Below are 13,636 nucleotides of genomic sequence, written 5' to 3' on the forward strand. Positions count from 1 at the left end.
TCTGTTGGAGTGGGAACAGCTGTGTTGTTTTCATCTGTTCACTTCCATTCTCTTCTGATATCTGGTCCTTTGCATTTTCTTTTTCTGCTCAGAAACTTGTTTCAAGCAGTCTCTGGGACCCCCTGAGCACTTAAGACCTTGTTCCAGAAAAATGTGTCTTGAGCTTCCAAATTTTCTTATTTTATTTTATGAGACAGAAATTGAGAGTGGAGGCGGAGATAGGGAGAGACAGACAGATATCTGCAGCCCTGCTTCACTCCTGAAACTTTCCTTCTGCAGGTGGGGACGTGGAATTTGAACCCTGGTCCCTGGGCTCTGTAATGTTGGTGCTTAATCAGGTGCGCCACCGCCTGGCTCCTTTTTTATAGAGAAACTAACGTAGGTTACGCTGTGAGAATGACGCCAAAATGATGGAGTATAAACAAAACTCATTTCCTGTTAATAGAGGCCCACATGTTTTCTCAGGGATATGGGCCTCACTCATTTTGCTTCTCTTTCCAGCTTTTCTGTGGATTCTGGACCCTCTTTCCATTTTACCAGTGCAACAAGGGGCAAAGAATGATTCATTGGTGTTCTTAGATGAAGCTTGTTGATGGTGGACTTTTTTATTTCTCTTTTGTGCACGGTCTGCGTGGTATTGCTTGTCTGGAGCCGAAGTAAGTCACATTTGCCCACGCTTATGCAGACGTCCTGATATTTTCCCAGGATCCTTTTTGGAGTCATCAAGGACTCACACTGATTTTACAATGTAAATCATTTCCATTCCACTTTATATGAGCCTAACAGCAAAGTTGTGAAGTAGGCAGGGTGATTATTATCACCATTTTATAGTTCAGGAAGCAGGTGCTGAGAGACTACATCACAGTATAATCCAGAGACTGCTGTTTATTTACTTCCATTCTCTGGGCTTCAATTTTCTTTCAAAAGATGAGATCTGTCTCTCCTCCTAGGTAGCTCTCCTTGGGTGGTGTTTGAAAATGGGAGTCCCTCAGATCCACTGTCTAGATTTCGCAGGAGATTCCTTGGCGGAGTGACAGCACTGTACCCAACAAGACAACTCCTATTAAGCCAATCCACCCCCCCCCAGCCCACTTCCGGGTTCCGTAACACTGTCCAGGGTACTTCCGGCAGCGCGATGGCTGGGTTCCCGGACTTGAACGGAAGTTCCGGCGGGGGCGGCCGAGTGGGTAGAGTGTGTGTCTGTGAGGGAGAAAGAGGAGAATCCACCGGCGGTCTCGAAACCCCCAGGGAGTGGAGGTACTCCGATCCGGGCCAGCAGGCGGAGGGCGGGCACTGGGGGAGCCGGGACCCCCGCGCGGGGCCTGGCGAGCGGGGAGGGGGCGCCGCAGTGTGAGCGAGGCGGTGGGGAGTGAGGGGCCAAGGCGCTGAGCAGCTTTGGGGACCAGAGGTGGAGGGGCGCAGGCAGGGCTTCGGGAGGCTCGGGAGAGACTCCGGGCTCGGACGTGAAAGACCCTTTTATGGGGCGGGGGCCCCTCAGGGTCCAGTGCAGAGCCCCCTCTGTAGGCAGGACCGGATGGGGGCAGGTGGCGGAGACCGAGCGCATCACTGTAGGGCAGGGCAGGGGCCAAGTTCTTGTGCGGAGTGGGGGTCCTGCATCAGGGCGGAAGTTTTTACTGGGGAGGGTTGGGGTTACCCTGGGGTGAGAGTGGGAGACCCCGGGGAAGGAGCCAGGCAGCTCCGGCTTGGGCAGGTGTGCTGCCGGGGCAGGTGTGCAGGGCAGGGCGGGAAGGCGGTGGGGTGACCCAGTTGGGAAGGGGCGGCTTAGGAACCCGGAGGGAGCTTCCGCGAGTTTGGAGGATGCTGAGGATGGGGAGGAGCCAGACAGCCTGACATTCTTTTGTGTGTTTGGGAGTCCTGGAGGATGTTCAGTCCTGTGGGGACCCGTTTATAGTTGTCAGTTGTCGGGGCCGCTGGAGCAGCAGCAGCTGCAGGTAGGCTGTTGAGGGGAATGGAAGTGAACATCCCATTTGCACGGGCAGTCCTAGAGGGGCAGTGGGACGGCTGAGCCAGTAGCTGTTGAGAAGGCGAATGGAGGGCTGAATGGGAGGGAGAGTGGAGAAAATGGGAAAGGGGTGGGGGTTTGGGGCTGGAAGCTTATTTCCCTAGTATTTTTTTCCTCCTTTTTTTTTTTTTTTTTTTTTTTTTTGCCAGCAGGGCTAGAGTGTTGGCGAGGAGGGGGGACTCAGGCTCTAGAGAAGGGGGATGATCCGAGAGCAGGGAGACAGTTACCTGCTGAGGAGTGTTAGGAGGGGGTGCCCTAGCCCCTTGTTAGCCTCTGAGTACCTTCAATAAGCACAGGCTCTGTGGGCTGGAATAGGGGTACCAGGGTGTCTACCTCTGCTCTTCAGACCTGAGACACCCTGAATCAGGACGGGAGTTTTGACTTTCAGAGGGGGATGGCACCAGCCTGAAAAGGGGGATGGGGAGTTTATGAGGTTGGAAGTGGCAGTCACTGCAAACTTCCTGTGCCCTCTGGCCCAGGACTTCTGGCCTGACTCTTCTTTGTGCCCAGAACAGAAATGTAGTGCTGCTGCTGCTGCTGCTGCTGCTGCTGCTGCTGCTGCTGCTGCTGCTGCTGCTGCTGCTGCTGCTGCTGCTGCTGCTGCTGCTATTGGAGCAGGAAGGGGTCGGGGGCACTGGGTGGGCTCTGGATCAGAGGCTCTGGGTCTTGTGTCTAGAGTCTTCCTCCTGCCTGACTTTGCTCTTGACTGCTCCCCTGAATTTGCACAGGCCCCAGCCTTGGAGCCCTGCAGTGTATGTGTGGTAACACCATGTCTGTGCCCCTGCTCACTGATGCTGCCACTGTGTCTGGAGCTGAGCGGGAAACGGCTGCGGTAAGGGACCTCTCGTACCCCAGGCAACCCCAGTCCAGCAGAACTGACTGACTAACCCTAACTCTAACCTGTTTCCCAGTTCCCATAGGCTTTGGGACAGGGTGGGGATGGGGAAGTGGACAGGGATTGAAGGACAGAGGGAGTTGATAACTGGTTAATGATGCCCTCTTCCCCATCTCTGATCATCTTCCAGGTTATTTTTTTACATGGACTTGGAGATACAGGGTGAGTGGACTGTGGAGGGGATGTTTCATTTTGGGGGGGAGGGGTGCCCAGTGGGCAGAGCTGGAGAGGTCTGTGCCTTTCCTCTCTCCGTCTCCACTTCAGTGCCTTTCTTCCCTCCTACAGGCACAGCTGGGCTGACGCCCTCTCCTCTATCCGGCTTCCTCACGTCAAGTACATCTGTCCCCATGCGTGAGTGTCATGCAGTGAGGAAGGGACCAAGAATGGGGATTAGCTGAGGGGGGTGTCCTGTAGTCCTGGGACTGTGTGCTGCCAGCTGTGTCTTGGCACTTGGGCACAGGTCAGTTAGAAGTGCCCTTTTCAGCCTTTGCTCTTATGCTCTGAGAAATGGGGTCTAGCCCCAGCCCAAAGCCTCCTAGACCTGAGAACTATGAGAACCACATCCTCCTGTACCCCTTCCCCAAGTACTCACCGATTGAGCAGGAACCTCATCACACCAGGTATTGTTTGCATCTTCATCGATACTGTTGATGCCCCAACCACAGGCTCCAGCCCGTGGCAGGTTGCCTGGCAACACCTTAAACACAGGCCTGGCTTGCTGGGAGGTGCCCCCAGAGGCTCTCTGCCCCCTCCCTCACTCTCTGTTGTGACTTTTTCATCCCTCCTGAGCATGTTGTACCTCCCCAGGCCTCGGATCCCTGTGACACTCAACATGAAGATGGTGATGCCTTCCTGGTGAGCTTGGGAAAGAGGGGTGGGAGTAGCAGGGGCCTGACCTAGGCTTTCCAGTGGCTGCTAACATTATTGCTCCCCAAGGTTTGACCTGATGGGGCTGAGTCCAGATGCCCCAGAGGATGAGGCTGGCATTAAGAAGGCAGCAGAGAACAGTAAGGTCCAAGCCCCTAGCATCCTCCTCTCTCAAAGCATTGGGCAGTACCTTTGTTTGGCTTCTTTCCCTGGGCCCAATCAGCAGTTTCTCCCCCAACCAGTTATGCCCCCTCCCCCCAGTCAAGGCCTTGATTGAGCATGAGATGAAGAATGGGATCCCTGCCAATCGTATTGTTCTAGGAGGCTTTTCACAGGTGAGGAGAGAGGTGAGTGGGTGGTCGGTAGGTAAACTGTGCCCTCAGAATCTCTGATTCTTTTTTTTTTCCTCTAGGGAGGGGCCCTATCCCTCTACACAGCCCTCACCTGTCCCCACCCTCTGGCTGGCATTGTGGCATTGAGCTGTTGGCTGCCTCTGCACCGGGCTTTTCCCCAAGTGAGTGTCTCCAAGCTTTTCCCCCACCAAGTCTCCTTGAGGTCTGGGAATTGTGCCAAAGCACTGGAATTGCGCTCTGAATCCTGTCTGGTCCATAGGCGGCCAATGGCAGTGCCAAGGACCTGGCCATCCTTCAGTGCCATGGGGAGCTAGACCCCATGGTTCCTGTACGATTTGGGGCACTGACAGCTGAGAAGCTCCGGTCTGTTGTCACACCTGCCAGGGTCCAGTTCAAGACCTACCCTGGTGTCATGCATAGCTCATGTCCTCAGGTCAGTAGTGAGTAGTGAGGGATGACTCCTCCATACCCTCCACCACCACTCAGGAGGCTCTCACAGTTTTCCCCTTTACCCCCTAGGAGATGGCAGCTGTGAAGGAGTTTCTTGAAAAGCTGTTGCCTCCTGTTTAACCAGAGTTGCTGGTCCCTAGCGCAGCCCCCCGGGTCACGGGGGAACCCAGCACGCACGGCACCATCTTGGATCTGAGCCGGTCAAGCCCCTGTCCCTATCCTCCCTTACCTGTTCTATTCCCATAGGCCTCCGGGACAGGTGGGCAGAGGCCTGGCCAGGCCTTCCTTCCTGACCTCAGCCATTTGACTGTCTGTAGCAGGCAGTGGGCTGCTTTCTTATCCCATTTCCTTGGAGGTGGGGCCCCTGGCAGCAGTATTGGAGGGGCTGTAGGCAGCGGGAGAAAGGGGCCCAGCCGCTGACCCACTCACTCAGGACCTCACTCACTAGCCCCGCTTTGGGCCCCCTCCTGTGACCTCAGGGTTTGGCCCATGGGGCCTTCCCAGGCCCCACCTACATACAACTCTCCTTCCCAACTGATTCTATCCAGATAATCATGTGTCTCTCTTGCCTCCACTCCAGCTGCTTTTCAGTCATGAATGTGTCCGTGGCCCACGTCCCCTTGCTGCTCTGGACTCTGCCCTTGGTGGGAGTGTTGTCGAGGGGGCAGAGTCCTTCGAGGGGGCCTTCCCTCAGCCATTTCCCCATCTTGGGGGCTGGGCCCTGCCTCCCCATTACCCTCATCCCTACAGGCCTGGAGCCTGGAGGGTTGGACCCATGATCAAGGTCTCCCTCCCCTAGCTGTCTCACCCCCATACTGCCTCCACTCTAAGGCCAGGGGGTGGTGGGGAGGAATTGTGTCTCGTCTTCTGTCTCCATGTGGTTTTGGGTGTTTTTCTTGTTGTGTCCTGGATTCTGACAAAATTAAAGAAATTGCTTCAACTCTTAGGTGTGGCTAATTCTATCCAAGGAGTGGGGGTAGAGAGTGACCATCTGTGAGAATCTGCCCCAGTGTAAGAAAACTTTTAATTTTAAATACTTTGGCAAGCTCTTCTTAGCAATATAAATTAGTGCCTGGGAGGAGAGTGTCTTACCCCAGGGCCCCGTCCTCTCCCTCTTTTTTGGTACTCCTAATGGGTCTCTCAGATGGGAAGCAGAAGAAAAGACACTTGACTCCAGGTTAGGGAGCCTTTGGCTTCAGTCTTAGTGGGCTGAGTAGATTCAGCTGAGATTTGAAGTAGGGGAGGCTTCTGAGGCCCCTATTTTTCCTTCCAGAGTAAGCAGTTGTTCCTTTTTTTTGTTTTCTGGTCCCTGGTGGAGGGGCAGCCTCAGGCCTGTGTGCCAAAGCCTGAAGGATTCTGCTTTTGCCAGCGCCATAGATCTTCACCTGTAGTAGGGCCAGGGTTTTGATCAGTCCACATTGGAACATAGGGCTGTCCAAGTTAGGCATGCTCAAACCCAGCCAGTCACTTCCTAGCCCCTAAGTAGGTGAGCACTTACACATCCTGTCTAGCCCCAAGGCTGCTGTCCATCCCAGCTCCTCTCGGGCCAGGCTGGGGTTGGCGTAACAAGCAGCCACATCACCTTCTCGCCGTGCCACAACTTTGTATGGAATCTGCAAGAGATGGGGGATGGTCATAGCTTAGCTGAGCGGTCCCTGACCTTACCCATCCAGTAGCTAGAAATGGAAATGTGGAAGGCAGAGAGGGCTCTCAATCCAAATTACAGGGCTGGAAAGGAAGGAAGAAATGGAGGTGCTTTACCAAGAAAGAAAAGGAGGAAGGAGGGAGGGAGGTGCTTGGCCCAAGAGGTGGCACAGTGGATAAAGCCTTGGACTCTCAAGCGTGAAGTTAAGTTCAGTCCCTGACATTTCATGTGCCAGAGTGATGATCTGGGACTCTCTCCCTTTCCTGCTCCTTTCCTTCTCTCATTAATAAATCTTAAAGAAAGAGAAAGAAGGGTCAGGTGGTGGTGATTCAAACCCCTGGCCCCCACCGGCAGGGGAAAGCTTCACAAATAGTGAAGCAGGGCTGCATGTCCCACCCCCCCCATCTCCCCTTCACTCTGGATTTCTCTCTGTCTCTGTCCAGTTTGTGCAAGGCAGGTTCTTGCTCGTGCAGGCTCCTGGTGCTGAGGTAAAACAATGATGCTGGAGCATCCCTCAGGCAGGCCAGTGGTTGGGGCTCAGTCAGGTGGGAGGCTTACCTTCTTCCCGGAGGCTTTCTCCATGGCCTGGACCATCTGCAGCACCGAATACCCCATGCCTGTACCTAGGTTGTAGATCTGCTCAGGAAAGAATGGAATTGTGGTGAGGGCTAGACTACCCTTATCCCTGACCCCCAGATTTGAACCACTGTCCCCTCCTCTGCCCTCATTCTCTCCCAGCTCTGCTTACCCGGCAGCCACACTGCTCCTTCAGCTTCTTCAAGGCTGCTATGTGACCTTTGGCCAGATCCACAACATGGATATAATCCCGGACACCTGCAGAGGAGAGCATGTGTGGTTTGAGGGAGAAAGAGGGATCAATATAGTCTTGTCTCACTTCAGGCTCCCTCTGGGTTCCCATCCCCTAGTTCAGGGCTCACCTGTGCCATCTTCTGTGTCATAGTCGTTGCCAAAGACATTCAGTGCCTCCCGTCGCCCAATAGCTACCTGGTGTGGAGAACATATTGACACTCCCCGGGCTCTCAGTACCAGCTGTACCCCTCAACCCTAGGCCCACTCCCTCCCACTCTAGGCTAACCTTTCTCCCTTACCTGGGAGACATAGGGCATGAGGTTATTGGGGATGCCCTGGGGATCTTCCCCAATGAGACCTGAGGTATGGGCACCTGTGGGGTTGAAATACCGCAGCAGCACTGCATTCCAGGCCTGTTGGGACAATGGTTAGATGATGGAGGTAAGGGCACAGGGTGTGTGTCCTAGCTGAATTCAGTCTTTGCCCCCCGCTCCAGGCCTCCTCCATCACTAGAAAGGAGAGTGCTGTAGACCTGAGCAGGTCCCTGCCACTTCCTGAATCCTGGATGTCTCCTTGGTGGTGGTGGGTTGGGATCTTGTCCTTAGGTTTTCATTAGCATCATAAGGGTGGGTTGAGGGGGGATACTCACCTGGTCTGCTCGGCACAGATCCCGGATCATTTCCTCGATGAAGAATTTGGACTTGCCGTAAGGGTTGGTACAGCCACCTGTGGGGTGGGCCTCGTCCAGGGGCAGGTACTGGGGATTCCCATACACGGTGGCTGAGCTGCTGAACACCAGGTTCTTCACTCCGTGGGTGCTCATGATCTGCCAGTGTGTGTGTGGGAGAGTGTCAGTGACCCCTGCTTCTCTGCCTCTCATTCTTTCCATTCCCTCGGCACTCCCTTTTACAGATGGGGAGACTGAGGCACAGTGGCAAAAACACATTCAATATGGTATAGCTTGGGCCTTGGCTGACTAGCCCAGCCTCTTAGCAACTGTGCCTGGCACTGTCTACTGGGCACTGTCAGTGTCTGTGTCCTTGTCCCACACATCTCACCTCCAGAAGCTGGATGGTCCCTGTGAGGTTCACTTTGTAATAATCCAAAGGCTTTTGCACAGACTCGCCCACAGCCTTGAGCCCAGCAAAGTGGATGACTGCCATAAAGCTGTGCTATGAGGAAGAAGCCAGGATCAATGGTTGTTTATAGGTCTTTTTTAAAAAATCTTTTTTTTTATTATTTATTTTCCCTTTTGTTGCCCTGGTTGTTTTATTGTTGTCGTGGTTGTTAGGACAGAGAGAAATGGAGAGAGGAGGGGAAGACAGAGAGGGGGAGAGATAGACATCTGCAGACCTGCTTCACTGCCTGTGAAGCAACACAGGTGGGGAGCTGGGGGCTTGGACCGGGATCCTTACGTGGGTCCTTGTGCTTCGCGCCACATGCGCTTAACCTGCTGTGCTACATGCCTGACTCCCCCCCTTTTTTATATTTATTCCCTTTTTTTACCCTTGTTTTATTGTTGTAGCTATTATTAGTTATTGATGTCATCATTGTTGGATAGGACAGAGAGAAATAGAGGAGGGGAAGACAGAGAGGGGGAGAGAAAGATAGATACCTGCAGACCTTCACCGCCTGTGAAGCGACTCCCCTGCAGGTGTAGAGCCTGGGGCTCTAACCGGGATCCTTACCCAGTCTTTGCGCTTTGTGCCATGTGCGCTTAACCCACTGCGCTACCAGCCAACTCCCCCCCCCTTTTTTTTAAATCTTACTTATTTTTTATTTGATAGGACAGAGAGAAATTGAGAGAGAAGGGGAGATAGAGGAGGAGAAAATCACTTGCAGCACTACTTGACTGCTAGTGAAGCTTTCGTCCTGCAAGTGGGGGACTAGGGACTTGAACTTGGGATCTTGTGCATGGCAACATATATACTCAATCAGGTGCATCACCGCCTGGCCCTTGGTTTACAGATCTTGGCCACTGGCTGCCCACTAGGCACTCACCTTTTTGAAGAGATGTTGTAGGGCTGCCTGGTCCAAGATATCCATCTCTTCAAACTCTACAGAATGGCCTGTCAGCTCCTGAACCCGCCGCAGACTCTCAGGCATAGAATCCCTTCCTGGTTGGGTCCATGAAGGCCATCAAAATCACGAGATGGGATCTTGTGTTCCCAAGGGACTAACCAGCCAAACGGCTCTCAGAGGTGGAGGTGGGACCCAGGGTTTTACTTCCATCCCATCCAGAGGCCCCCATATGCTCACCGCGGATGGCATTGTGAAAGTTGTCCATGACCACTGGGGAATAACCTGCTTCCAGCAGCTCCAGCACTGTGTGGCTGCCAATGTAGCCAGCCCCACCTGTCACCAGAACCTTCTCTGTCATGGCACCTGACCTAGGACCGAGTCTCTGAGGTTGCTGAGATGGCTGCTCAGGGCCTCCTTCCAACCAGAGTCCAACTTCAGAGGGAGGCAGCAGGTATCCTAATCTAGGATGGTTATGGAATCAGCTCTGGCCCAAGGCTGGGTACCATCACTGCCCTATGTCTTAGAGATTTTTTTTCTTTCTTTAAATATATTTTTTAAATATTTATATACTTATTCCCTTTTGTTGCCCTTGTTTTATTGTTGTAGTAATTATTGTCATTGTTGCTGGATAGGACAGAGAGAAATGGAGAAAGGAGGGGAAGACAGAGAGGGGGAGAGAAAGACACCTGCAAACCTGCTTCACCACCTGTGAAGCGACTCCCCTACAGGTGGGGAGCTGGGGGCTCGAACCAGGATTCTTTTTTTGTGTGTGTGTGTGTCTCTGTCTCTCTCCCTCTCTATCTCCCCCTTCCCTCTCAATTTATCTCTGTCTCTATCCAATAATAAATAAATGTTTTTTAAAAAAAGAATTTTGCTATTTTGTGGTCCGGGAGATGGTGCACTGGATAAAGCATGAGGTCCTGAGTTCAATCCCAGGTGTGATCGAACCAGGATTCTTATGCCAGTCCTTGCACTTAGTGCCACCTGCACTTAACCTGCTGTGCTACTGGACTCCCTGTCTTAGAGATTTCTTATCCCCTCTTGGCCTTACCTCTATAAGATGGAGCTAAAAATGGGCATGTGTCACGTGATAATGTGAGGGTTCAATGAAGTGATTTTTAAAGGCCTGCCATGTGGTACAGGCGAGGAGCCCATTGAACATAGTCCTAGTCCCAACTGACCTGGGGTTGGGAAGAGGGAACCTGAGGCTCCACACTTCCTTTCCCAATGTATGTGGACAATGGTCAGTCCTGGGCAGAAACAAATATAGCAGTAGGATTGGTACTCTGGGAGCCCAGGAAAGGTCTGTAGTCAATTTGTTTGCCATCACTAGGAGTAAACTGGCTCCTTTATTCAGTGACTAATACTCTCTGCTGTGGGCAGCCCTGATTCCTTCTTCCTCAAGGGTCAGTTGGAAGCAGGAAATACACCATATGGCCTCAGGGTGGGGCCCTTTGCCAGGCAGGCTGAACCCAGTTCTGGAATTATGTTTGGCAGTCCTGATGGTTGCACCCACCCCACTCTAGGACAGCCAGGCAGGCTCAGCCTCTGATGTCAGAGCGAGCCAGGTCAATCATTACTTGGAAGGAAGGATTCCACCCAACTCCAGACTGCACTGAGCCAGGCACTGTAGACGTGGCCCTAATTCCACTGCCAGGTGTGCACCTCCGCCCTGAACAAATACTGAGCTGAGAGGACAGGAAGCTCTAGACACTGAGGCCTTTCATTTGGGGCAGGCTGGCCTGCAGCTGCTTTCTTGCAAGCGGCCCCAACCCCATTCTGGGCTCATTCAGTTCCAACCCATTTGATTGCTTCACTGAGTACCAGACTCAGTACGCAGCGCTTTCGCATTATTTTCCTGAATTCCCCCAAACATCTTGATGAGGCATGTGTTGTGACCAGCACTTTATAGGGGAGGAGATGAAGGTGAGAGAGGTAAACTGCTTTGCCACACAGCAGTCATTCCTAGCTCTCAACCCAGCCCCTTGGCCCAAGCAGTCCTTCCCCTCCCCCCCCCCACCGCCAGCTTGACAGGACTCAGCAGAACTCTGCTCCGGACTCCGAATCCGCCACCACACCCCCCACCTTGCAAAATACAAGCCCCAGAAAGTGGCCACTCTGGGACCCCGAAAGGCAGGAAGGCTGATGAGGTCTGTCCCTGGCTGTCGCCGCCTCAGCTTCCTCAGCGTGTGTAATGGAGGGAAGGGAGCCTTGGTTCTCGTTGGAATGCGAGCTGTGGGCGGTAGGGGGCCGAGCCTGGAGTCCGCAAGTCCAGAATGAATGAATGAATGAATGCATGCATGAATGAATGGGGCTGTCCCAGCCACGGCAACAGGGGCTGGGCTGTCCTGAAGGGCCTCGCTAAGAACGCGGCCCGGCCCGCCAGAACTCTCTTGCTCCCTGCCTCCCTCTCGACCCCTCGCGAGCCCGCCCTCATTCACCTCCTGAAACTGCTCGGGAACGGACGCCCCGCGAAGACTCCAGCGGTGCCGCCTCCCGAGCCCCACAACCGGGTCCCTTTAAGGGCTTCAGCCTAATGGCCCCGCCCCCCGGAAACGTGTCACTTGGGACGACCCCCCCCCCCCCCACACACACACACACTACGGGGCGCGGGGAGGACAAAAAGTGCTGAAGCTTCCAGCCGCCTGCGCACTGCACTTCCGCCAAGGGCAGTATTGTCCCGGGTTCGGCTAGGTGCCAGAGGCTCTGGCAGCCGGGGTCAGTTTCCGGCAGCTCAGTGGAGGTAGTTCGTTCCCGGTTTCTGCGCGTCCCGACCCCTAGTAATACCGCACCGGGAGGACACGGAGCGGCTGGCCAGTGACCGCCGTCGAACCCGGCCTCACGCTCAGCTCAGGCTTCCCGACCGCATTGTGAATCGTACTCGTCCGTTGTTGGGAGGGGTCGGTGCACCTTGCCTACCGTAACAAGTAGAAAATGATTTTGTAGGGCAACAAAATGGAATAAATAAATAAATAAATATTAAAAAAAGATAATGATTTTGTGTTTCTGTTTAAGATAAAGGTAGCTCTAGGGTATGATGTGTATAAAGGTATGCGTGACACATTGAGTGTTGAAACCTAAGTAAAGAATAAATGCGGGACTGGGTGGTGACACACCTGGTTGAGCGCACAGGTTACAGTGTGCAAAGACTTGGGTTCGAGGCCCCAAGTCCCCACCTGCAGGGGGAAAAGGGGAAAGCTTCGCAAGTGGTGAAGCAGGGCTGCAAGTGTCTCTCTGTCTCTCTCCCTTCCTCTATCTCCCCCTTCCCTCTCAGTTTCTGGCAGTCTCTATCCAATAAATAAAGATAATTAAAAAAATAATAAAAGATTAAATGCATAAAAGCTAATAGCACTTTGTAATGCCTGGACCTGCGGAACCCAGCATAGGCAAATGACTGATGGCAGACAGGAGCTAAAGGCCCAAAGGGCAGGCGCTGGCTACTGAGGGGTGTGTGTGTGTGTGTGTGTGTGTGTGTGTGGTGTGTGGTGTGTGGGTGTGTAATCTTATGCTTCAGCCACAGTGCTAAGAGTTGCAGAAACAACCTCTCCATGGTGTTCTGCCCAGCCCTAAGTATGCCTGATGCCACTATGAATTTGGAGCTCTTTTGAAGAAAATGGAAAAAATCCAGAGAAGATTTACTATCAAGTAATATTTTCTTTTTGTTGTTGGTGGTGGTTTTACCAGAACACTGTTCAGCTCTGGCTTATGGTGGTGTGGGGCATTGAATCTGGGACTCTGGAGCCTCAGGCATGAGAGTCTGCTTGCATAACCATTATGCTATCTACCCTCCGTCCTCAAGTAACATTTTCCACTCAGTACAGCACAGTGTTGTCAAGATGTTTCCCCTGCCCTCATAATATACACATCTGCACAGAATACTGGAATGGTTCTATCATTAAAACTTTAATTACATAAGATGGTTTAAAAAATCATGTTTAGAGATTTTCCAGAAGTGCTGAAGCTGATGTGTGGCCACCACAGAAGTGTACCCTTCACCCTCACCCCTTTAGCAAATGTTTTTCAGCTTGGGGAATTGCAAAGGGGACTCCTCCATAGCCCTGTATCCTATGAAATTGGAGAGCAATGTGCCCAAGAACATAGTGAGGCTATGCTGTGATGCCAGCTGATAACTTTCACCTCGAGATGAGACTTTTAAGAATCAACCCAAGTCCAGGAGTTGAATTCCCAAGTGCTTTCAGGCATTTAACTACTCCTGGGCTGTTGAATCCATGGTGAAAGAGACCTCTAAGTCCCAAAGCCTTACTCTTGCTCAGGTCTGGTGGGGAGGGTGTAAGGCCAAGCAGTTTTTGTCCCTTGCCTCTTTTCTGTCAGGTGATACCCAGGTGCAAAACTAGAGATGAGGTTCCTGCCCCTGTTGATTTTAATCCCATTTCCACGTGTCCATCTGCATAATGTTTATGTATGTCCTATTCCCACAAGCCCACAGGGCTTTGGGTGGGCAAGGGGCTCACAATTTACAGGTAGCCTGAGCCACTTTGGACCTGGTTTTTCTGTTCAGGGCTTGACAAATAAAGGTTCCAGCTTCTTGAAGCTTCTGGAGGTTCACACCC

At 52.8% G+C, this 13,636-nt stretch overlaps 3 protein-coding genes across 8 annotated transcripts in view; 1 reads left to right on the forward strand and 2 right to left on the reverse strand.

Annotated features, from left to right (window-relative positions):
• Nucleotides 1-1,103: 1,103 nt before the first annotated feature.
• LYPLA2 (lysophospholipase 2) lies at nucleotides 1,104-5,528 on the forward strand. 3 transcript variants are annotated; one of them, XM_007522600.3, is made up of 10 exons: nucleotides 1,104-1,257; nucleotides 2,752-2,855; nucleotides 3,049-3,080; nucleotides 3,204-3,269; nucleotides 3,726-3,773; nucleotides 3,855-3,925; nucleotides 4,047-4,120; nucleotides 4,198-4,299; nucleotides 4,398-4,571; nucleotides 4,658-5,528. In XM_007522600.3, the coding sequence occupies exons 2-10, from the start codon at nucleotides 2,778-2,780 to the stop codon at nucleotides 4,706-4,708; spliced, it is 696 nt and encodes a 231-aa protein (XP_007522662.1). In that variant the 5' UTR covers nucleotides 1,104-1,257; nucleotides 2,752-2,777; the 3' UTR covers nucleotides 4,709-5,528. The 3 variants fall into 3 exon arrangements, with proteins under 3 accessions (XP_007522662.1, XP_060061517.1, XP_060061516.1); XM_060205533.1 differs by lacking the exon at nucleotides 1,104-1,257 and adding an exon at nucleotides 1,815-1,952; XM_060205534.1 differs by lacking the exon at nucleotides 2,752-2,855 and having other exon boundaries at nucleotides 1,178-1,257.
• Nucleotides 5,529-5,593: 65 nt separating this feature from the next.
• GALE (UDP-galactose-4-epimerase) lies at nucleotides 5,594-11,621 on the reverse strand. 3 transcript variants are annotated; one of them, XM_016187914.2, is made up of 11 exons: nucleotides 11,507-11,621; nucleotides 9,303-9,526; nucleotides 9,045-9,160; nucleotides 8,102-8,215; nucleotides 7,693-7,869; nucleotides 7,343-7,456; nucleotides 7,172-7,238; nucleotides 6,982-7,067; nucleotides 6,792-6,869; nucleotides 6,087-6,201; nucleotides 5,594-5,973 (listed from the first exon to the last, which is right to left on the reverse strand). In XM_016187914.2, exons 2-11 carry the CDS (start codon nucleotides 9,421-9,423, stop codon nucleotides 5,915-5,917), a joined length of 1,047 nt encoding a protein of 348 aa, XP_016043400.2. In that variant the 5' UTR covers nucleotides 9,424-9,526; nucleotides 11,507-11,621; the 3' UTR covers nucleotides 5,594-5,914. The 3 variants fall into 3 exon arrangements, with proteins under 3 accessions (XP_016043400.2, XP_060061514.1, XP_007522661.2); XM_060205531.1 differs by having other exon boundaries at nucleotides 9,303-9,521; nucleotides 11,507-11,611; XM_007522599.3 differs by having other exon boundaries at nucleotides 9,303-9,433; nucleotides 11,507-11,591.
• A 1,328-nt stretch (nucleotides 11,622-12,949) lies between these two features.
• HMGCL (3-hydroxy-3-methylglutaryl-CoA lyase) overlaps nucleotides 12,950-13,636 on the reverse strand; it is a 32,313-nt gene continuing 31,626 nt past the window's right edge. For both annotated transcript variants that reach the window (XM_016187934.2, XM_007522597.3), the window contains one exon: nucleotides 12,950-13,635. In XM_016187934.2, the coding sequence (XP_016043420.1) occupies nucleotides 13,534-13,635 (102 nt within the window). In that variant the 3' untranslated portion in view covers nucleotides 12,950-13,533. The remainder of the gene's footprint in view (nucleotide 13,636) is intronic.

The sequence above is a fragment of the Erinaceus europaeus genome, chromosome 13, assembly GCF_950295315.1.
Source record: "Erinaceus europaeus chromosome 13, mEriEur2.1, whole genome shotgun sequence".
Classification (NCBI taxonomy): Eukaryota; Metazoa; Chordata; class Mammalia; order Eulipotyphla; family Erinaceidae; genus Erinaceus; species Erinaceus europaeus.